Genomic DNA, 22749 nt, shown 5'->3' with positions numbered 1-22749 from the left:
TTAGAATTGCCTTAAAGTTCACTTTGATGCAGTGTAGAAAATGAATTGTAAGGGGCAAGAGTGTACATGGCAGTCCAGTTAGGGGGCCATGCTGTCCCCAAATGAAATTAATTTGGACTAGGATACTACAGTATACTATAGTATACTATACGACAACAATACTATAGTAAAAATCGTGAGGTACTAAGTCATTTTCATCATTTCCAAAAAGGTATAGTCACTTCATTTTATTAGAAAACAACCGACAACTTTATCTGAAACACAATTGAGAAAGCAAAAAAGAAATAGCACCGGCCGGGCGCGGTGGCTCAAGCCTGTAATCCCAGCACTTTGGGAGGCCGAGGCGGGTGGATCACGAGGTCAGGAGATGGAGACCATCCTGGCTAACACGGTGAAACCCCATCTCTACTAAAAAAAAAAAAAAATTACAAAAAATTAGCTGGGCGTGTTGGCGGGCGCCTGTAGTCCCAGCTACTCGGGAGGCTGAGGCAGGAGAATGGCGTGAACCCGGGAGGCGGAGCTTGCAGTGAGCTGAGATTGCGCCACTGCACTCCAGCCTGGGGGACAGAGCAAGACTCGGTCTCAAAAAAAAAAAAAAAAAAGAAATAGCACCAATGTCCCTCAGATCGTCATTCCAGCTTGTATTTATTCTAAACTATGACTAATTCCAACAAGCTTGGTCTTACTTCTAAGTAAGAAAGAAGGTTGTTTGAGACAAGCACACTAACAAGGAAAATAAAGCCCTCATCTTAATATATCTGTGGCAGAATCCAGCTCTCTGGCCACAAGTTTGTAACCTTAATAATTTAAATAAAAATGGTAGATGTACACTAAAAAAGCACAGTGTGGAATACGTTTTATTAAAAGTTTGAATCAAAATGATTAAAATTGAATTTGAGCATGTATTCAAACCAGAAACCTCATTTATAGCAAAGAGTTCATTCCCTATAATATTAACATATAATAAACAAAACAAAAAGTAAAGTTGTAAAGTTCATCTATCATTTTATCATACAATCAAAGAAGAGAAAACTGGTTATGCCTGAAACAGTCCTAGAGCTATGACAAAGTTTAAATATGGCTACAAACTAATCAACCAACCAGCCAACCAAACAGGAAGAAATCTCCACCAATTAAATGGGTTACATGTTTTAAAGCTATAAAATCGAGGTTATTGTTCTGCTAAAAACTCATTATTAAAAAATGATTATGCCCTATACTAGCTGTGTTAAAGTTAAAATTTAGCAGTTCTTCATACACGAAGAATAAACAGGTTATACTTACACCATCTCTAAATCTGCTGGCAATTCACTTTCTTTTTCCCAGGTTAATATTTCTACTGCATACCGAAACATAATAGCAAAAATGTTATAAGTTCTTGCTATCACATCTTCTGATAAATGAACAAGAGGATCCTGAAAGAAACAACAGGAAAAAAAAAAAAAGGGCAACCGTGTACATTAATTTTCATTCCGCTTCCATCCCTCAAAATAGTATAGTAAAAAGTTGACTGGTCTTCCAGCTTCAGCTTCTCTTCAATGAATTTGATCTTATACATTACCACCCTACCAAATAAAGCTTCGTAAAATTTTTAGTTCAGAATAATCCCAGTTATTGAATCAATTCAATCAAAATATTCAATGGCACTCAAATGCCTAATGAACAAATCTAAACATTTTAGAATGGTATTCCACGATCTCAAAAACCTAACCTCAAACCAATTTTATAGCTTCATATCTTACTAACCCCCAATTTCTAGAATACACAAAGGACTATTACCTAGGAAGGGCAAGCAATATTGAGTTTTATAGGTATAAAAGAGAGCTTGATTGTGACAGGTTTAAAGGTGAGAACTCATGACTTTCAGAAAACTGCCTGTTGATGTTGTAAGAAGCACTCGCTTGTCTACTTTCTCTCAGCAGGGTGAGACATGCACGCATGTTAACAGGGAACTTCATACATTAGACTTAACAGTGAAAGGGCCACTGAATTTCTAGGGTAATGTAAAAAAGTATTACTTTAAATATATGCTATGTTTAATCAAGGTAATTTTCAGTCAAGGCTGGCAAAATGTTTTGCACTATCTTTCATCTTAATGCTTTATCTTAAATCTAAACTCTTTAGTTTAATGGCTAAGTAGCATTATTTTCATTTCTCAAATTAAAATAGCAGTATGATCATGGATGGGAATCAGCAGATCCCTGAAAATAAATACATACACACACACAATATGCATAAAAATAAAACATAGTGGAAAATATAAAATATGTATTTAATATTCATATAATATACAATTACATTTTATAGTCTATAATACATATTTTATAAAATATATAAATACATTAAATATATATTTGTATATATTAATGTGAATGTATACACACACACACACACACACACACACATATATATATGGAGACAGAACATTTTTGCATACCCACACCAAAGATGAGCCTAATGGAACTGATATAAAACAAACGGAGAAGGTGGAATAAAAGAATGGGCGGCCAAGGCGCAGTGGCTCACGCCTGTAATCCCAGCACTTTGGGAGGCTGAGGCAGGCGGATCACGAGGTCAGAAGATTGAAACCATCTTGGCTGACACAGTGAAACCCCATCTCTACTAAAAATACAAAAAATTAGCCAGGAGTGAGGGCGCCTGTAGTCCCTGCTACTTGGGAGGCTGAGGGAGGAGAATGGCGTGAACCCGGGAGGTGGAGCTTGCAGTGAGTGGAGATTGTGTGCCACTGCACTCCAGCCTGAGTGACAGAGTGAGACTCTGTCTCAAAAAGAAAAGAAAACAAAAAAATGGGCCAGGCACGGTGGCTTGGCTGGGCACAGTGGCTCATGCCTGTAATCCCAGCACTTTGGGAGGCCGCAGTGGGTGGATCATCTGAGGTCAGGAGTTCAAGACCAGCCTGGCCAACGCGGTGAAACCTCATCTCTACTAAAAACACAAAAGTTAGTTGAGTGTGGTGGTGGTGCCTGTAATCGCAGCTACTTGGGAGGCTGAGGCAGGAGAATCGCTTGAACCCAGGAGACAGAGGTTGCAGTGAGCCAAGATCGTGCCACTGTACTCCAGCCTGGGCAACAGAGCAAAACTCCATCAAAAAAAAAAAAGAATGGAGAAAAAAGGACAAAGATGCCTAAAACAGATGGGTCTACAGCTTGAAGAAGGTAAATTTCCTTTTCTCAGTAAGCAGATTTTTCAAATTTTTATAGCACCTTTTACCTATAACTCTTCTCATACAGGCTGCTTTATATGTCCCATCGAGGTTTTTTTTTTTTTTTTTTTTTTTTTGAGACAGAGTTTCGCTCTTGTTGCCCAGGATGGAGTGCAATGGCATGATCTCAGCTCACTGTAACTTCCACCTGCCGGGTTCAAGCGATTCTTCTGCCTCAGCCTCCTGAATAGCTGGGATTACAGGCATGTGCCACCATGCTTGGCTAACTTTGTATTTTTAGTAGAGATGGGGTTTCTCCATGTTGGTCAGGCTGGTCTCAAACTCCTGACTTCAGGTGATCCACCTGCCTTGGCCTCCCAAAGTGCTGGGATTACAGGTGTAAGTAGCCACGCCCAGTGAAGTTTTTTATTTATTTTTTCTGCTAGCAAGGTTTATTACTATTTGTTACGGAGGCTTTACAAATCGCTGACATGGTGAAATCACTTGTATACAGAAAGAATCAGAGCTGGTCCCTCCTGGGGATTCAAACAAGAGTAGGTATTAATAATAATATGAACCTCATACTACACCAAAATAGCAAGTGGAATCAAAATTCAGCTTTCCTGGTACTATTATCTCACCAAACAGTCATTCCATTTCTTACAGTTATATCCCATAAGACAGAAACATTTAAGGATTGAAGAGATTGATAAATAGGGTTTAGAAAACTATTTTCTAGTTGACAGAGACAACCACCAATTCTTGAGAATCCCAACCAATAGTTTCCAAACTCTCTTTTACAAAAATCCCAGGGCCTGGTAGAGATGTCCTATTTGAATAAAAACGTCAGTTCCAAAATATATTCTAGGCCAAACATGGTGGCTCATGCCTGTAATCCCAGCACTTTGCAAGGCCGAGGTGGGAGGACTGCTTGAGCCCAGGAGTTTGAGACCAGACTGGACAATACAGTGAGACCTCATCTCTACAAAAAAAAAAATTAAAAATTAGCAGAGAGTAGTGGTGCATGCTTGGGAAGTTGAGGTGGGAGGACTGCTTGAGCCTGACAGGTAGAGGCTAAAGTGAGCCATGATTTTGCCACTACACTTTTCCAAGCCTGGGCAACAGAAAAAATACACTCTAAAATGTGTTACATTCCATGTTGGAACACCAACTGATCATTTTTTTTTTTTTTGCTACATTAACCCAGTTTGAGGCAGGCCTAGAGAGATTCTTCTGCCATCTCCGTACAAAAATTTTAACTTCTAAGAAATGTGTTATTCATCATAAAGAATTATTTCTGCATTGGAGAGATGCTACACCTGTACAAGTCTACTAATATTATGATGGTAAATTAAATGTCAGGAAAGACTAAGACATTCCTGCTCAAATTGTCCTTTTCATAGCATAAATCAGTTGGAACAATAAATGACATCCTATTGTATTATCTATTATTACTAATAATTTTAGCTCTTTGATTATATTTATACTACAGAATGTTCATCTGTTGGTGAGTCTACTTTGATTTACTATTCTTTCAAGCTGGAAGAATGCAAGGCATGTTGTTAAAAAGGTCGTTAGTGGTTATTTTAGAAGGCAGTAGGAATTATGGAGAACTTTATCTTTTATGCAGTATACTCCTGTAGTATTTGAACTTGTAAAATGCAAGCATGTATTACAACAAAGATTTTAACTGTTATCATATGCAACGTAGGTATGAATGAGGATTTTCTCCATACTGCCCAACTAAAAACATGGAAATAAACTAGAGGCTGCAGTCATCGAAACAACCTCAATTATCTCATAAACTGACTTTCTAACAATAACACACGTTTCAATTTACAAAAAATAAATCTATTATTAATACCACTTTAATGTACTTTATTATTTTTCAAAATTAGATTTTCATTGAAAAAAACAATTCTAGCTGGGCGTGGTGGCTCACACTTGTAATCCCAGCACTTTCAGAGGCAGAGGCAGAATTGCTTGACCCCAGCAGTTCAAGATCAGCCTAGCAGGGTATGGGTATGTGCCTGGGGTAGCAGCTACTGGGGAGGCTGAAGTGGGAGAAATCACTTGAGTCCATGTGGTCAAGGCTGCAGTGAGCCATGATTGCACCACTGTACTTCAGCCTGGGAAACAGAGCAAGACTTCGTCTCAAAAAAACAAAAGAAAACAAAAACAAAAACATAACAACAACAACAACTACAAAAAACAAAACCCCAAACCATGCAATAATTCTGCTAAAAATGCTGTTTAAAACCAGTATAAGGTATTGTGTTAAGAGTATCATTACTGGAGTCTATACTACATAGGTTTAAATCCCAGTCCCATAATTTGCTATGTGGGACACTTTGGGCAAGTTTTTTTTTTTATCTTTCTAAAACTCAAGTTTCTCTCTTTTTTCTTTTCTTTTTTTTTTTAAGAGACAGGGTCTGTCTCACCCAGGCTCATACCTCACTGTAACCTCAAACTCCTGGGATCAAAGTGATCCTCCACCTCAGCCTAAAACTCAATTATTTATAAAACATTGGTAACAGCATTATCTATCTTATGAGGCTGTTTTGGGAATTAAATGAGATAGACCAAGTAGTCACCATTAACATCTAGTTATTAATAATTATTGATCTGAATTCAAATAGATGGGAGCAGCATTTGTGAGTGAAATTTCAGATTACAAAAATCTTCACTAAGGTTGTTGTTCAGTTAATATTTCTTATTTAATTAAATCTAATTCCAAATAGGATTTACAGCAACTTAAGAATACATCTACATCCCAGCTACTTGGGAGGCTGAGGCAGGATGACTGCTTGAGTTCAGGAATTGAAGACCAGCCTGGGCAACACAGTAATAAAAACCATGTCTCTAAAAATAAAATGAAATAATTTTTTTAAAGAATACACCTAATAGAGTGGTATATAAAAAAAATGTAAAAAGCAGGTAAACGAAAATAAAGATAGGAAAATAAACCATAGTCAAGGTAACGTCTATATATAGATAGATCACATAAATTTTCACACAGCTACTACAGGCAGGCTGTTTCCAACCATTTGGCTCTTTTTCCAGAAGTCTCACAAAAGCAAACACAATCAGTTATGAGATTCACACCAGGAGAAACATAACATTTCTTAATACAGAGACCTAAGAGAAATTCCTTATGGACTCCTATAAAGACTAACAAAGGAGATACCACATATTATGTGTTGGTTCTCAACTGGGAGAGGTACATCTCACCACCCTCCCCACTCACTCCCACACCCAAGGGGCCATTTGCAAACCTAGCTAGGCATTTTTTTTTGTCACTGTAGTGGAAGATGCTAGTGACATTTAGGGAGTGGGAACTGAGTAGGCGAAATACAATGCTTTCATTAGCCTACACCTAGGGTCAACAAACTTTTTCTGTAAAGGAGATAGTATTTTAGTCTTAGCAGGCTATAGGGTCTCTGCTGCAACTACTCAATTTTGTTTGTAATGGGAAAACAGCTACAAATACTACGTTAAAATTTAAGCATGACTGTGCTTCAATAACATTTTATTTATGGACACTGAAATTTGGATTTCATATAATTTTCTCATGTCACAAAATACAATTTTGTTGATTTTTTTTCAACTATTTAAAAACAGACACAAGAATAGGGTGTGGACAAGATTTGGCTTGTAGGAGTCAGAGCTTGCTGAACTCTGTCCTATACAATGGAGAAATATCTCACCCCCAAATGCAAAGAGATGAGAAGACCTGTGGAACTCCTGCATAGCATTTCTATAAGTATATCACCAGGTTTCCCCCAGCTTTTTCTGAAGATGTAGGCTAAATGTATGACAAAAAAATTATGTTCAACAGTTACTGGGAACAGGTATGTTAAACACAATGCTGTCTTAATATTTTATAGTCTTACCCGTGAAGACTTCATTTCTCTCTTTTTTTTTTTTTTTTTTGTTTTTTGAGATGGAGTTTCATTCTTGTCCAGGCTGGAGTGCAATGGCGCAATCTTGGCTCATCACAACTTCCGCCTCTCGGGTTCAAGCAATTCTCTTGCCTCAGCCTCCTGAGTAGCTGGGATTACAGGCATGCGCCACCCCGCCCGGCTAATTTTGTATTTTTAGTAGAAACGGGGTTTCTCCATGTTGGTCAGGCTGGTCTCGAACTCCTGACCTCAGGTGATCCACCTGCCTCAGCCTCCCAAAGTGCTGGGATTACAGGTGTGAGCCACCATGCCCGGCTGACTTCATTTCTCTTAAACTTTTTTTTTTTTTTTTTTTTTTTGAGAGAGAGTCTCACTCTGTTGCCCAAGGCTGGAGGGCAGTGGTACAATCATGGCTCACTGCATCCTCAACCTCCCCTGGCTTTGGTGATCCCCTTACCTCAGCCTCCTGAACAGCTGGGACTACAGGCGCACACCACCATACCTGGCTAATTTTTGTATAGATGGGGATTTGCCATGTTGCCCAGGCTGGTCTTGAACTCCTGGGCTCAAGTGATCTGCCCACCTCAGCCTCCCATAGGGCTGGGATTACAGCATGAGCCACTGCACCTGGCCTTAATTAAACTCTTAAATATAAATTAAATGGTAGAGTTTAGAAGGCTTTATTCTTTGTCTAGTTCCAGGAGTATACATTCTCCAGGCAGGATTGCATGACTTTTGGCTAGGCAGGGGAGCTTGCTGGTGTCTTCTTAAAATTCAGGAAATTAAGCAGAGCTTGGACTGTTGGATAGCTTTCCACTAATGTATGAGGATAAAGCCAACAGAGCAAACGTAGGCAGATTCAAAACTTTGTCTTAGAAAATTATTTTAAGTCTACTCTAACACAGGGATAAAAAAGGTAACAGAAGTCTTAAAGTATCTTTTCCAAATAAATGACATGACATTTACAGAACATAAAATTAACCATTTTAAAGTGAACAACTCAGTGGTACCTGGTACATTTATTATAACGTGCAACTACTACAATCTAGTTCCAAAACATTTCCATCACTCCAAAGTAAAACCCCTTACCTACTAAGCCATTTCTCTCCATTTTCCTCTTCCCCAGCCCCTGGCAACTACTAATCTGTTTTTTCTCTCTACATATTTATCTATTCTGAATATTTTGTATAGAAGGAATCATACAATATGTGACCTTTTGAGTCTAGCGTCTTTCACTTACTATATTTTAGAGGTTCATGCATGTTGTAGCATGTATCAGTTCTTCATTCCTTTTTATGGACAAAAAAATACTCCATTGTATGTATATTATCACAATTTGTTTATCCATTCATTCACTGATGGACATTTGGGCTGTTTCTACCTTTTGACTATTGTGAACAACATTGCTACAACATGTGTGTGCATGTACTTGCTCAGCTTTGGTTTTCAGTTCTTTTGGGTATATATCTAGGTGTGAAATATATGGTAATGTTTAATATTTTGAGGAACAGCCAAACTGTTTTCCACAGCACTGAATCATTTTCTATTTCCACTAGCAATATACAAGGATTCTAATTTCTCTATATCCTTGTTAACACTTGTTATTACTTTTAATAGTCATCCTACTGAGGGTGATGCAGTATCTCACTGTGGTTTTGATTTTGCATTTCCCTAATGACAAATGATGTTCAGCATCTTTTCATGTGTTTGTTGGTTATTCATGTATCTTCTCTGTAAAAATGTCTATTCAAGTCTTTTGCCCATTTTTAAATTGGGTAATCTTTTTACTGTTGAGTTGTAAGATATAAACTCTGCATACTAGATCCTTATTGGATACATGGCTTGGATATACAGATATATACTTTCTCCCACAGTCCTAAAGTTTTATACCAGTGGTTTTTAACCTTTTTCTAAAGCATAATTCTTTTTTTTTCAAATATATCTTTATTTGTCCTGTATTTCTACAAACAGAACCCCAATCAACTACATAAAAATGGAGCTTCTCCAATAGAAGTGGAAAAATCTGGAACCTTGACCACTTGGCATCTTACTGTAGCAAATTACAGAACACTTTCACAAAGCAAATGAAACACAAACAAAACATGTTTTCCATAGCACTGAATCATTTTGTATAAATTTTGATTTGTACATCAAGAGCTTTGGTTATTCTGATAAAATATATTTGAGACCTGTAGGGTATGGGTACCAGGAAGAACTTTTTTTTTTTTTTTTTTTTAAAGACAGGGTCATGATCTTGGCTTACTGCAACCTCTGCCTCCTATGGCTCAAGCGGATCCCACTTCAGCACCCCCAACCCAAGTGGCTGGAACCACAGGCGTGTGCCACCACACCCAACTAATTTTTGTATTTTTTGTAGGGATGGGGTTTTGCCATTTGCCCAGGCTGGTCTCAACTCCTGGGTTAAAGTGATCCACCTGTCTTGGCTTCCCAAAGTATTGGGATTATAGGTGTGAGCCACCTTGCCTGGCTGAGGAAGGACTATTGCTGTCCACTTGCCCCAAATCTATATCAGGTCTACTAACAATGTAGAAGTACTTGAGTGTACCTATTCCGCTGCCATTTAAAAATAATAAAATCTGAAAGAAGGATCTTGAACTATACAACAAATTGTCATAAAATGTAGCAGAAGAGGGACTGCCACAGGTTGGCTAACGGATACAAGAACAAAGCTAGATAGGAAGAATGAGTTCTAATGTTCTATAGCACTATAGCATGACTATAATTAACAATTTACCGTATATTTTCAAATAGCTACAAGAGTGGATGGTGAAAGTTTCCAATACCAAATAATGTTAAATGTTTGAGGTGATGGATACGCTAATTACCCTGATTTGCTCATTACACATTGTATATATGTATCAAAATATCACACTATGCCCCATAAATATCATGCTGTACCCCATAAACATGTAGAATTATTGTCAATTAAAAATAATAAAACATAATCTATTGTAGCATACCATTGAAAGATTTTATCATTGTATAATTACAATTAAGTGAGTTATTAGAAATATATGGAAAGTTTTTGAAGTTTTAAAAAAAGCAGCAGAGATTTAAGCATTTATTTTGTGGGAGTCTACTATTCCATTACAAATCCATTTCAGAAAAATAATGCAGGATCAACAACTTGAAAAACACAGTAAGCAGTGGGAATTATTTGTACTGAGCTATCATCACTACACATGGTCCCATCACATAACCAATGATAATGGAAACCAGGAGATGATGAATGGGATTGGCTGTCATGTATGGTAACAGAAAAGAAAGCTATCTGGCCCCAAAAATCTTTGTTATAATAAAGATATACAAAACTCAACTTAGTTAACTGGTCTACACATATGGGAAAAATAATCCTCTCAATCAAAAGTTAGTACTCAAATAAACTTCAAGTATGCTTAAAACAAACCCCAACCAAACAAAAAATCAGAATTAAATTTGCAGAATTTCAACTGTGTACTATTAGCAACCGTACAGCATCCACAAAATGCAAAGAACTTTCAAAGTAAACTAGTCACTGTCAATAGTGGAAGTACTATTTGCTTATCCATTTCTCACATCATCTAATGACTATTTCTAAAAATATTTCAAACTTGGGTTAAAAACAACTTTGTGAAAATGTTTTTTACCTCTTCTTCCTCAATTTCAGAGGTGTTAAGTTCATGTTTTTGACAGTAAGGACCCTCTTTCCAAGCTTCAGTATCACCACAGTCACAGAAACCTCCACCTCCTGATGTTGTCATCTTGGAAAAAAATTGTAAAGTATCTTGTCAATAAATATTTACTGAGGGCTATCAAATAATAAATAAGAATATCAAGTGCTAAGGAAATACCATTGCTTAAGTGTTTAATTTCTTTGGAGGCATAAAATTAGATAAAATGCCAAACCTCTCAATGTTTTAAAGTTTACTTTAAGTAAGCCTATAAGCTAATCTAAGTGATTTAAAAATAAAATAAGCTACTTTGTAATGTTAGCTACAGATATTTAGAAGAGGGTATGTTTGTCTACATGACTTCCTTAATTAGGAAAATCATGAGAATCACAAGGGTTTTCCTGCTGGGTTTTGGTTAAATTGGTATAATGCTATCTATGCTACAGGTTGTGATGCTATAAACACAATAGACTCGGGGGTTATACAGATTCCTCTAGCTGCTGTCTCCTAGAGTCTAAGAGTGCTGCATTTGCTTTGGAGAAATTAACGAACAAAGACTATAGAAATAGTTAATTTTTCTTCTGTAATACACCTTAAATAGCCACTCTTTGAAAGGATAAGTAATAGGGGCTCAGGAAATACAAAAGTAGACTGCCTAATAATAAAAGCTTTTCACCACCTGCAAGGTTCAGGAATTATTCATACTCCCTTAAGACAGGGCAATGATTTGAGAAATCTGGCATCACAGAACCAGAATTAATAATTGGTAGACTAGAAATTCTGCTTTTCTTAAAATAGTATGAGGAAGAGCTTACTAACAGGTATTAGATACAGCAAGTTTTAGAATAAGCTGTTATATTCTGCCCAAAGTAAGTATTTGTGTTATATATCACAATATAATTAATGTAACCCCATAAATGACAACTATTCCTGGGGAATGCAAAGATAATGCCAAGAAATGTGGGTAGGAGTCATTTGGAAAATGACACGTGCTTGTTTCAGTTACCAAACATAGGCAGAACAGCTTAAAGGAAACTAGGACTCTTTTACTGATTTATGAGACTAATGAACAGACAAGAATATAAGTAGCCCAATTTTGTAGCTGGGTTTTTATTTATTTTTATTTTTTATTTTGGGATGGAGTCTCTCTCTGTTGCCCAGGCTGGAGTGCGGTGGTGTGATCTCAGCTCACTGCAACCTCTGCCTCCCAGGTTTAAGTGATTCTCCTGCCTCAGCCTCCCGAGCAGCTGGGATTACAGGCATGCGCCACCATGCCTGGCTAATTTTTGTATTTTTAGTAGAGATGGGGTTTCACCATTGTTGGCCAGGATGGTGTTGATCTCCTGACCTCGTGATCCGCCTGCCTTGGCCTCCCAAAGTGCTGGAATTACAGGCATTAGCCACTGCGCCCGGCCCTGTAGCTGTTTTAGTTCATTATTATGAATTCTTGGGTAAAGTAAATAAAAACAAACAGGAGGAAAAGTTCTGACCCAGATGGGCTCCTAAATTAAGAATAATATTAAAATATTCCTCTATACCATTCTGTTTTATGATAAGGGTGAAAAAGTTCCATCTAACAACCCTACCCTTTGAATCTCCACGGTCTTTCTTCAATTTCCAATAGAGGAGCCAGGACAGGATTTGGAATAATCTGTATTTATCTGTGTCCCTGACTTAAAAGCAAACAAACATACCTGAATTTTGAAAAGTACTGACAGCATTACAGCAGTGAAAAAATACTAAACTGGTGGGTTGTAGGTGCTGGAGTTGGGTCCTCTCCTACACTGTAGTAGATGTCTCTTTAATAAACATTAAAAAATAGCAAAAACAAACTAGTTGAAACAATACAGAAGAGCTGATACCTCTATTATCTTTTTTAAATCATATGCTCCAAGAAGTGTGGATTCATAATTTGTTTCTACACTGGCATCCTATATCCAATGGTATTTAAATAAACAGCACTGTTTAAACTACCCTCCGCCCTATTTTAGTGTTAAATATTTGCATTTTGAAAAGAAAGAAAAGATATTTATTATAAAATGCAATACTGGGCATGGTTATTATTTGGACATTACTAACCCTATATCGATGATCTCTGTGAATACTTCCCAAAAAGCACTCCATGCACAAAACACAAGTTGGATCAACTGCACAGTCTCTGTAAAGTTAAAAAAAAAACCAGAGTGTCAGAAAATAACTACATATTTCACAACAGAATTATTTCAAATTGGAATCCATCCTAAAAGAATGAAAATGTGAAGTTTTTTGGTGTTTTAAAAAAGGAAGTATCATTCCCAAAGATCTGTCAGATCTTTGATCAATGAAAGCAGTTTAAGAACCTGTGTCTCCATAATAGATGTGTACTAGGGAGTCTTTCAAGGCACATATTATTAGAACAGTAAATTTTAATGTAATGGTGTGTTTTCCCATAGATTTGTGGAAATCACATTACACATTAAAACACATAGATGTATATGAAATATATTCAAAATATTTATGAATTCTTAAGATTCATATATTGGAATTTCAAGTAACTTCTTCCAAACGGGTATTTGAGACCAAGGGTCTTCAAAGTGATATGTATGCATCCCTAGAAAGGCAAAAATATCAACTGAAATGCAAGAAGACAATATTTGAACTTACATTTCTACTTAAATTTTAACTGAAAAGGGAAATTAAACATTCTATAGGTTCACTGCACAGAATGATACAGGTCTCCTCACATGGCCCCTATTTCTGGTATTCACACAACACATATGGCCCATAAGATATCCTGACTGAAGAGTTTCAAAGGGTTGGTTGGGGTGCCCTGAGTTGTTTCATTTGCTTTCTTCATACTGCCAGTTAGATACATTTATAGATCATATCTTAAGAGAATCTAGACAATTCCATGAAATGAAATGGGGAGTGTAAAATAAGAAATCTATATTGGTTCCTGTCCCTGGTTCCTGACACCAGGCTCCTAAAACTCTTGTAGATAAGTGTGCTGGTAGATGTGCTAAAATTTAGTCTTTAACCCTAGTTACAGACACAGAAATCCCCTGGGTGACAGAAGAGTCTTTTATTGAGCCAGGCTGGAGTACAGTGGCATGCTCACGGCTCACTGCAGCCTCAACCTCTGGGGCTCAAGCAATCCTCCCACCTCAGCCTCCCTGGTAGCTGGGAGTACAGGTATATGCCACTATGCTGGGCTCATTTCTGTATCTTTTGTAGAGATGGGGTTTTATCATGTTGCCCAGATTGGTCTCCAACTCCTGGGCTCAAGCAATCCCCTGCCTCAGCCTCCCAAAGTGCTGAGATTACAGGTAGGAGCCACTGTGCCCGGCCAAGTCTTTTGTTCTCAAAGGCTGGGAACTTTAGGATGGAAGCTGGTTGCCAAAGGAACCAAGCATGTGATTAAAGGGTTGAAACTTTCAGTCCCACCCCCACCTCTGGGGGCTGGTGAACTGATCAGCAGTGGCCAATGATGTAATCAATCATGGTTATGTAATGAAGTCTCCACAAAAATCCAAAAGGACTGGGTTGGAAGAGCTTCCAAATTTCTTTTTTGAGTGGAGTCTTGCTCTGTCGCCCAGGTTGGAATGCGTGGCGTGATCTCAGCTCACTGCAGCCTCCGCCTCCCCTGTTCAAGTAATTCTCCTGCCTCAGTCTCCCAAGTAGCTGGGACTACAAGTGTGTGCCACCATGCCCAGCTAATTTTTGTATTTTTAGTAGAGACAAGGTTTTGCCATGTTGGCCAGGCTGGTCTCGAACTCCTGGCCTCAAGTGATCTGCCTGCCTTGGCCTCCCAAAGTGCTGGGATTACAGGCATGGGCCACCGCACCTGGCTTAATTCTCTTTTCTATTCCACTCATCTATGTCTATACTTATGCCAGTACTATACAGATTAATTTGTAATTGTTCTGTGTGTACTTGAAAGAATATATATTCTGTTGGGACAGAGTTCTCTAGATATTTGATAGCAAGTTTATTAATTTTGTTGTTCAAATCTTAGATTTGAACAACAAAATTAAATCACTCTGCTTTTTATCTTCTTTATCACTTCCTGTGAGGAAGGTGTTAAAAGTCTTTAACTAGGATTGTTGATTTTTCCATTTCTCCCTGCAGTCCTACTAGTTATCACTTGATATATGCCAAGGCTGTGAACAGTCTACAGTTAGGTGCATAAATGTTCATTATGGATATTTTTTCTTTACCTACTGCTCTCTTTACCAGCATACAATGTCTACTTGCGTCTTTTATATGAAAACTGCTACTTTTTCTTTTGTATCATATTATTTGCCTGGTATTTTTTTCTTAACTGTTTCCCTTCCTACTTTCAGTGACTTTCTATTTTAGTTTGCCTCTTATAGACAATACTTGTGGATGTTTAAATATCAATCTGAGAGCCAGTCTTTTTGCTTTCATACAAAGAAAAGGAAAGCTAGAGCCTCGTCCTCATTTAGCTATCACTTAACAGAAAGGACAAATGTGTACAGTTATAGTATTGATTGTTGACTACCGTATTAAAAGTATGTAGGGCCAAAGCCAGTGCATCTAGAGCACTCAAGGATCCCTGAGATCTTAGTGATTTGTCTAAAGCCATCATCTCCAAGCTTTTACAATCATATACCCTTGTATTAAAATGTTTTGAGTATGCAGTATCTATCTCTATGTAAATATATTCATATTACACATATATTATTTTTATACAATATTAATACATGTACTAATTATTACTCAATTATACTACTGTGTAACTGGAGTCTTAGGAATGGAACAAAGGCAGAAAAAATATTTGAAGAAATAATAACCTAAACTTACCAATTTGGTGGAAGACATCGGCTAAAAACAAACCTCAAGAGAATAAATACAAAAAAGATATTTAGGTCTATCATAGTCAAACTGCTAATATTCAAAAATAACAAGAAAATCTTCAAGGCAGCTAGAAAAATCCAACACATTTCACACAAGGTAACATAGATATGCCAGTAACAGCTAACATCAACAAAACAACAGAGTTCAGAACACATTGGATCACGATCTTTAAAATGTTGAAAAGGAAGAAAACCAGAAACAGTCTATCCAGACTTCAATATTCAGGAAAAATATCCTTCAAAAATGAGTACAAACAATCTGAACAGGCCTATATCTATTAAAGAAATTGAGTCAAGAACTAATAACCTTCAAAACCAAAAGCACTGGGCTCACATGGGTTCACTGGTGAATTTTATCAAATGTTTAAGGAAGAAATTATACTAATTCTACACAATCTCTTCTAGAAGACAGAAGCAGAGGGAATACTTCCTAACTCATTCTATTAGGCCAACATCGCTCTAATGTCAAAATCAGACATAGACAATTCAAGAAAAATACAGATCAATCTCTTTCATGAAAATAACAAAGTATTAGCAAATTGAATCCAACAATGTGTAAAAAGAATTCTACACTACGACCAAGTAGAATTTATCCCATGTATGCCAGGCTGGCTCAACATCTGAAAATCATGTAAATCTATCACATTAACAGGCTAAAGAAGAAAAATTACACACAGAAAAGCATTTGATAGTTGGTGCAGTGGCTCACACCTGTAATCCTAGCACTTTGGGAGGCTGAGGTGAGAGGATTGCTTGAAGCCAGGAGTTAGACCAGTTGGGGCAACAAAGTAAGACTCCATCTCCGCAAAAATTTTTTATAAAAATTAGTTAGGCACAGTGGTGTGCCTGTAGTACCAGCTACGAGGCTGGAGGATCCCAAGTCCAGGCGTTTAAGACTGCTGTGAGCTATGATCTCGCTACTGCACTCCAGCCTGGACGATTCTATCTTTAGAAGAAAAAAAAGGATTTGACAAAATGCAATGCCCATTCATAATAAAAACTCTCGGCAGAAGAGGAATATTGAGGAATATTTCTTAACTTGATAAGGAATATCTACCAAAAACCTACAGCTAACATCACTTAATGGCGAGAAATCTGAGTTTATGCTTGTGAGGTGACTTAGTGTAGAGCCCCTTGACAGCCCTTCAGTACAGGGCCAGTTACCAGAAAGACCACGACCAAGAGGGCTGGAGCTTTCAGACTCACCCACCAAAATCTGGGAAGAGGGGAGGGGTGGGGTTGGAGATTAAGCTCTTTATTATAAAAACTTTCTGTTGTTGTTGTTGTTTCTTGGGATAGGGTCTAGCTCTGTTACCCAGGCTGGAGTGCAGTGTGGCCTGATCACAGCTCACTGCAACCTTAAACTCCTGGGTTTGAGCAATCCTCCCACTTCAGCCTCCCGAATAGATGGAACTCCAGGCTCAAGCCACTATACCTGGCTATTTTTCCTTTGTAGAGACAGCATCTTGGTATGTTGTCCAGGCTAGTCTTAAACTTCTAGCTTCAAGTGATTCTCCTACCTCGGTCTTCCAAAGTGCTGGGATTACAGGCATTAGCCACCATGCCTGGCCCCTATAAAAATTTGACAAGGTTTAATGAACTTCCAAGTTGCTGGAACTTCACCCTGGGACTTAGGTGTTAGGAGGGTGGCATGCCCAGAGAGGGCATGGAAGCTCTTCACCCTTTCTCCCACACCTTGCCCTATTAAGTCTCTTCCATCTGGCTGTTCTTCTGTATCCTTTATAATATCCGTAAGCTGTCCTAGCAACTTAATCCAACCCAAAGAGGAGCTAATGGAGACCCCAATATACAGCCAGTCAATCAGAAGTATAGATGAGCATTAATTGCAACTGGTGTCTAAAGTAGGGGGCAGACTTGTGAAACTGAGCTCTTAGCCTTTGGATTCTGACAATAACACCTGGTAGACAGGGTCAGAGTTGAATTGAATTAAATTGTAAGATACCCAGCCAGTATTCAGAGTTGGAGAAATCCTTAGGGTAAAAAACCCCACATACCTGGTGTCAGAAGTGTTGCATGAGAATGTAGAGAAAGAGTGTGTTTTTCCCAGAATAAAAAAAGGGAGAAAAAATAAGTGCAAAATACAAACATTTTCAGATGAGATCAGACACATTCAGGGTGGAATGGCCATAGACAATAAAAACATTTTCAGATAAACATAAACTGAGATAACTAATAATTAGAATCCACAGTAAAAGTCAACAACAATGGTCCACAGCCTCTGGTTCAACCCGCAACGTAAGAATGATTTTTACATGTTTAAACAGCTATTTAAAAAAAGAAGAAGTCTGGGCTTGGTGGCTCATGCCTGTAATCTCAGAACTTTGGGAGGCTGAGGCGGGAGGATCGCTTGAGCCCAGGAGTTTGAGACCAGCCCTGGCAACACGGTGAGACCCCATCTCTACAAAAAATTTAAAAATTAGCCAGGCATGGCAGTATGCACCTGTAGTCTCAGCTACTTGGGAGGCTGAGGTGAGAGGATTGCTTGAACCTGGGAGGTCAAGGCTGCAGTAAGCTGTGGTTATGCCACTGTACTCCAGCCTGGGAAATGGACAGAGCAAGACCCCATCTCAAAAAAAGAAAAAAAAAAATTAAAAGAAGAATATGCAACAAAGACTGCAAATATATTTTCTACTTGGATCTTTACAGAAAAAGCTTCCCAACCTCTAGTCCAGGAAAGAATGAAGATCCCTGGAAGCAAGATATATGTGGGTTAATATTAATGGTTATACATATTTTTTCTTGTCTTTTCTTAATGTCTTTAAAAGACTAATGTATTAAAGCAAAAATTGTAACATTGCATTGTAAGGTTTATAACATTTGGGCCAGGCATGGTGGCTCATGCCTGTAATTCCAGCACTTTGGGAGGCTGAGGCAGGTGGATTACCTGAGGTCAGGAGTTCAAGACCAGCCTGGCCAACATGGTGAAACCCCGTCTCTACCAAAAATACAAAAATAAGCCAGGCGTGGTGGCGGTGCCTGTAATCCCAGCTACTTGGGAGGCTGAGGCAGGAGAATCGCTTTAGTCTGGGAGGCAAGGTTGCAGTGAGCCGAGATTGCGCCACTGCACTCCAGCCTCGGCGACAGAGTGAGACTCTGTCTCAAAAAAAAAAAAAAAAAAGTTTATAGGTGCAATATATATGACAAGAAGCAGAAAAGATGAGAGGAATAAATGTAACTATAAATGCAAGGTTTGTTTATTTTACACAAAGTAGTAAAAACAGACTTTGATAAGTTAAAGATGCATATTATAATCCCTAGAATTACCATTTTAAAAAATGTGAGAGAACAGCTAAAAAGCCAAAAAAAAAAATCAAAACGAAATGCTACAATTTTATTTAACCTGAAAGGCAGCATACAATTAGGAAAATTAGGAACAGAGGAACAAAAAAAAAAAAAGAAAAAAGAGACAAACTGAAAACAAATAGCAAATGGTAGACCTAAATCAACAAATACATTAATAATTACAAGCATATCAATAATTACATTCAACAACTGCAAAATATACCTTCTTTTCAAATGCACATGGAATAAGACTGACCATGGTGCCGAACCATAAAACAAGTTTCAAGTTTTGTTTGTTGAGACAAGGTCTGGCTGTGTTGCCCAGGCTAGAGCACCATGGTACAATCTCAGCTCGCTGCAACCTCCCACTCCTGGGCTCAACTCAACCTCCCACACAGCTGGGACTACCAGTGTGCTCCACCATGTCCAGCTAATTTTTGTATTTTTTTTTTTGGTAGAGATGGGGTTTCGACATGTTGCCCAGGCTGGTCTCGAACTCCTGGGCTCAAGCTATCTACCTGGTTTAGCCCTCCAAAGTGCCAGGATTAGAAGCGTGAGCCACCTTGCTGGGTCCATAAAAGAAGTTTCAATAAATTTCAAAACTGAAACCATACAGAATGTGTAATTTTGTTAGAACTAAGCTACAATATGTTATCTAAGAAAGATACATGGAAGTTAAGCAATGCACTTCTAAATAACCCGTGGGTCAAAAAATATAAGAACATAAATCCAAACTAAGTAGATGGAAGAATAAAAAGAGTAGAAATCAATAAAACAAAATAGATAAAAGACAAAAATAACAAAGCTAAAAACTTATTATTTGAAAAAATTAAATTGATTAAAAGACAAAATACAAATTACTATTATCAGGAATGAAAGAGACATCATTATAGATACCACAGACATCAAAAGCAAAAGGAAATATGCACAATTTTATGTCAATTTGACATTATATGATGAAATATATTCCTTGAAAAATATACAGTACCAAAATTGACAGAAGATGAAATAAAATTATAAAAAACCCTAATAAATATCAAAGAAATTGAATCGTTACCAAATACTTCCTTGCAAAAAAACCCTAGGCCTTGATGATTTATTTTACTGGCACATTCTATCAAACATTTAAGAAAAAGTCATACCAATTTTACATAAATACTTCCAGAAATAAGAAAGAAGGAATATATCCCAATTCGTTTCACAAGGCCAGTATAACCCTAACAACCAAGACCGGACAAACACATTACAAGAGAATGCCAGACTGGTATATTCTATGGAACACAGAGACAAAAATCCTTCACACAACATTAATGAGTTGAATCCAGCAATATACAAAAGTTATAATTCATGATAATAGAGCCAGATTCATCCAGTAATAAAAAAAAATGTGAAAAATCAAACAATGCAATCAACCAAACTAATGGAACAAAAAAGAAAAACTATGATCAGCTCAATAAATGCAGTAGAGGTACCTGACAACATGAAATAGTCATTTACGATTTTTTTTTTTAAAACCTAAGTAAACTAGGAATAGAAGGGAACTTCCTCAATGAGATAAAAGTTACATTAGAAAATTATACTTAACATCATACTTAATAGTGAAAGACTGAATTTCTCCCTAAGATTGGGAACAAGGAAAGAATGTCCACTTTCACCAGAGCAATAGAGCACAAGAAAGAAAGGCAAAAAGATTAGAAAAGAAAAAGTAAAACTGTCTCCATTCATAGAAGACATAATTATAGAAAAATCCTAAGAAACAAAAAACAAAACAAAAACACCAGAACTAGCAAGTGAATTTAGCAAGGTCACAGGGTAAAAGTTAGTGTCAGAAACCAGTTGTATTTCTTTATAATGGCAGAAAATAAACGGACACTAAAATTCAGGAAAAATATCATAAATTACTTAGGAATAAATATAACAAAAGGCATGTACAACTTCTATATAAAAACTGTAAGACTTTGCTAAAAGGGATTAAAGAAGGCCTTAATAAATGGAGAGAGATAAAATGTTTATGGATTTGGGAAACTCAGTATTGTTAAAATGTCAATTTACCCCAAACTAATCTATAGATTCAATGCAATCCTAATCTTAATCTTGGTAGTCTTTCTTAAAAACAGAAATTTACAAACTAATTTTAAAATTTATAAAATGCAAAGGACATGAAATAGACAAACTTTAAAGGAACAAAAATGGGAGACTTACACTAATCAATTCAAGACTTACTATAAAGCTGCAATAATCAAAGTAATGTCTTTGACATAAGAATAGACATATCAATGAATGAACTAGATTACTGTTCAGAAATGGACCCACACTTTATAGTTAAGTGATTTTTTATAAGATATCAAATATCAAAGCAATTCGACCAGGTGTGAGTGGCTCACGCCTGTAATCTCAGTACTTTGGGAGGCCGAGGTAGGCAGATCACCTGAGGTCAGGAGTTTGAGACCAGCCTGACCAACATGGAGAAATCCCGTCTCTACTAAAAATACAAAATTAGCCAGGCATGGTGGTGCATGCCCATAACCCAGCTACTTGGGAGGCTGAGGCAGAAGAATTGCTTGAACCCAGTAGGCGGAGGTTGCAGTGAGCTGATATAGCGCCATTACACTCCAGCCTGGGCAACAAGAGCAAAACTCTGTATCAAAGAAAAAAAAATGCAATGGGGAGAGGAAGAAATGATGCTGGAACAACTAAATATCCATATGTAAAGAAATGAAACTTAGCCTCTACCTCAAGCCATATAAAAAATTTAGTTTGAGACAGATCATAGTCCCAGACAAAAAGTCTAAAATCACAAAGTTTACATGAAAAAATTAGAGAGAGAGGCCGGGCGTGGTGTCTCATGCCTGCAATCCCAGCATTTTGGGAGGCGGAGGTGGGCAGATCATTTGAGGTCAGGAGTTCAAGACCAGCCTGACCAACATGGTGAAAACCTGGCTCTACTAAAAATACAAAAAAATTAGCTGGGACTGGTGGCGCGTGCCTGTAGTCCTAGCTACTCAGGAGACTGAGGCAGGAGAATGGCTTGAACCTGGTAGGCAGAGGTTGCAGTGAGCCGAGATCGTGCCACTGCACTCCAGCCTGGGAAACAGAGCAAGACTCCATCTCAGGAAAAAAAAAAAAAAAAAAAAGCCCTGTAATCCCAGCACTTTGGAAGGCCTAGGCGGGTGGATCACCTGAGGTTGGGAGTTCGAGACTAGCCTGACCAACATGGGGAAACCCCCCCAACTCTACTAAAAATAGAAAATTAATTGGGCATGGTGGCGCATGCCTGGAATCCCAGCTACTTGGGAGGCTGAGGGAGGAGAATCGCTTGAATCCGGGAGGCAGAGGTTGCAGTGAGCTGAGATTGCACGATTGCACTCCAGTCTGGGCAACAGGAGCAAAACTGTCTCAAAAAAAATAATAATAATAAAAGTAAATAAATAAATAAATCACAGAAACCATTTTGCCATTTGAGAGAAGGCAGAGATTTACTGGACACAGGAACAATAATCATGAAAAAAACTGGTAAATTGAACATCAAAATTAAAAACTTCTGTCATCAAAAGCCACCATAGAGACAAGCCACAGACTAGGAGAAAATAGTCACAAAATGAGTCTGACGAAGGACTTGTATTCAGAATAAAGAACTCCAAAAGTGAATAAAGATAATGAAAAGATAAACAACCCAAAAATGGACAAAAGACCTTAACAATAACTTCACAAGAGAAGCTGGATGAATGGGCAATAAGCACGTGCAAAATTAAGGAAAATTTAAACTATAATGATACCCAAAGAGCACTGAAATTTTTTTTTAATTTTGAAAAGAAAAAAGGAACTATAATGAGATATCATTAAATAGAATGGCA

General features: G+C 37.6%; 1 protein-coding gene across 1 annotated transcript in view; it reads right to left on the bottom strand.

The window, feature by feature from the left end:
• The window catches only part of UBR2 (ubiquitin protein ligase E3 component n-recognin 2), a 127179-nt gene that overhangs the window by 85450 nt on the left and 18980 nt on the right, over positions 1–22749 (bottom strand). Inside the window, exons 3-5 of the mRNA XM_032140517.2 lie at positions 12816–12894; positions 10713–10826; positions 1285–1415 (exon numbers count right to left, since the gene is read on the bottom strand). Of these exons, the coding sequence (XP_031996408.1) occupies positions 1285–1415; positions 10713–10826; positions 12816–12894 (324 nt within the window). The remainder of the gene's footprint in view (positions 1–1284; positions 1416–10712; positions 10827–12815; positions 12895–22749) is intronic.

The sequence above is a fragment of the Hylobates moloch genome, unplaced genomic scaffold, assembly GCF_009828535.3.
Source record: "Hylobates moloch isolate HMO894 unplaced genomic scaffold, HMol_V3 SCAFFOLD_20, whole genome shotgun sequence".
Classification (NCBI taxonomy): Eukaryota; Metazoa; Chordata; class Mammalia; order Primates; family Hylobatidae; genus Hylobates; species Hylobates moloch.
Note: the sequence above shows the minus strand (reverse complement) of the source record. Positions and strands in the feature narration are given on the sequence as shown.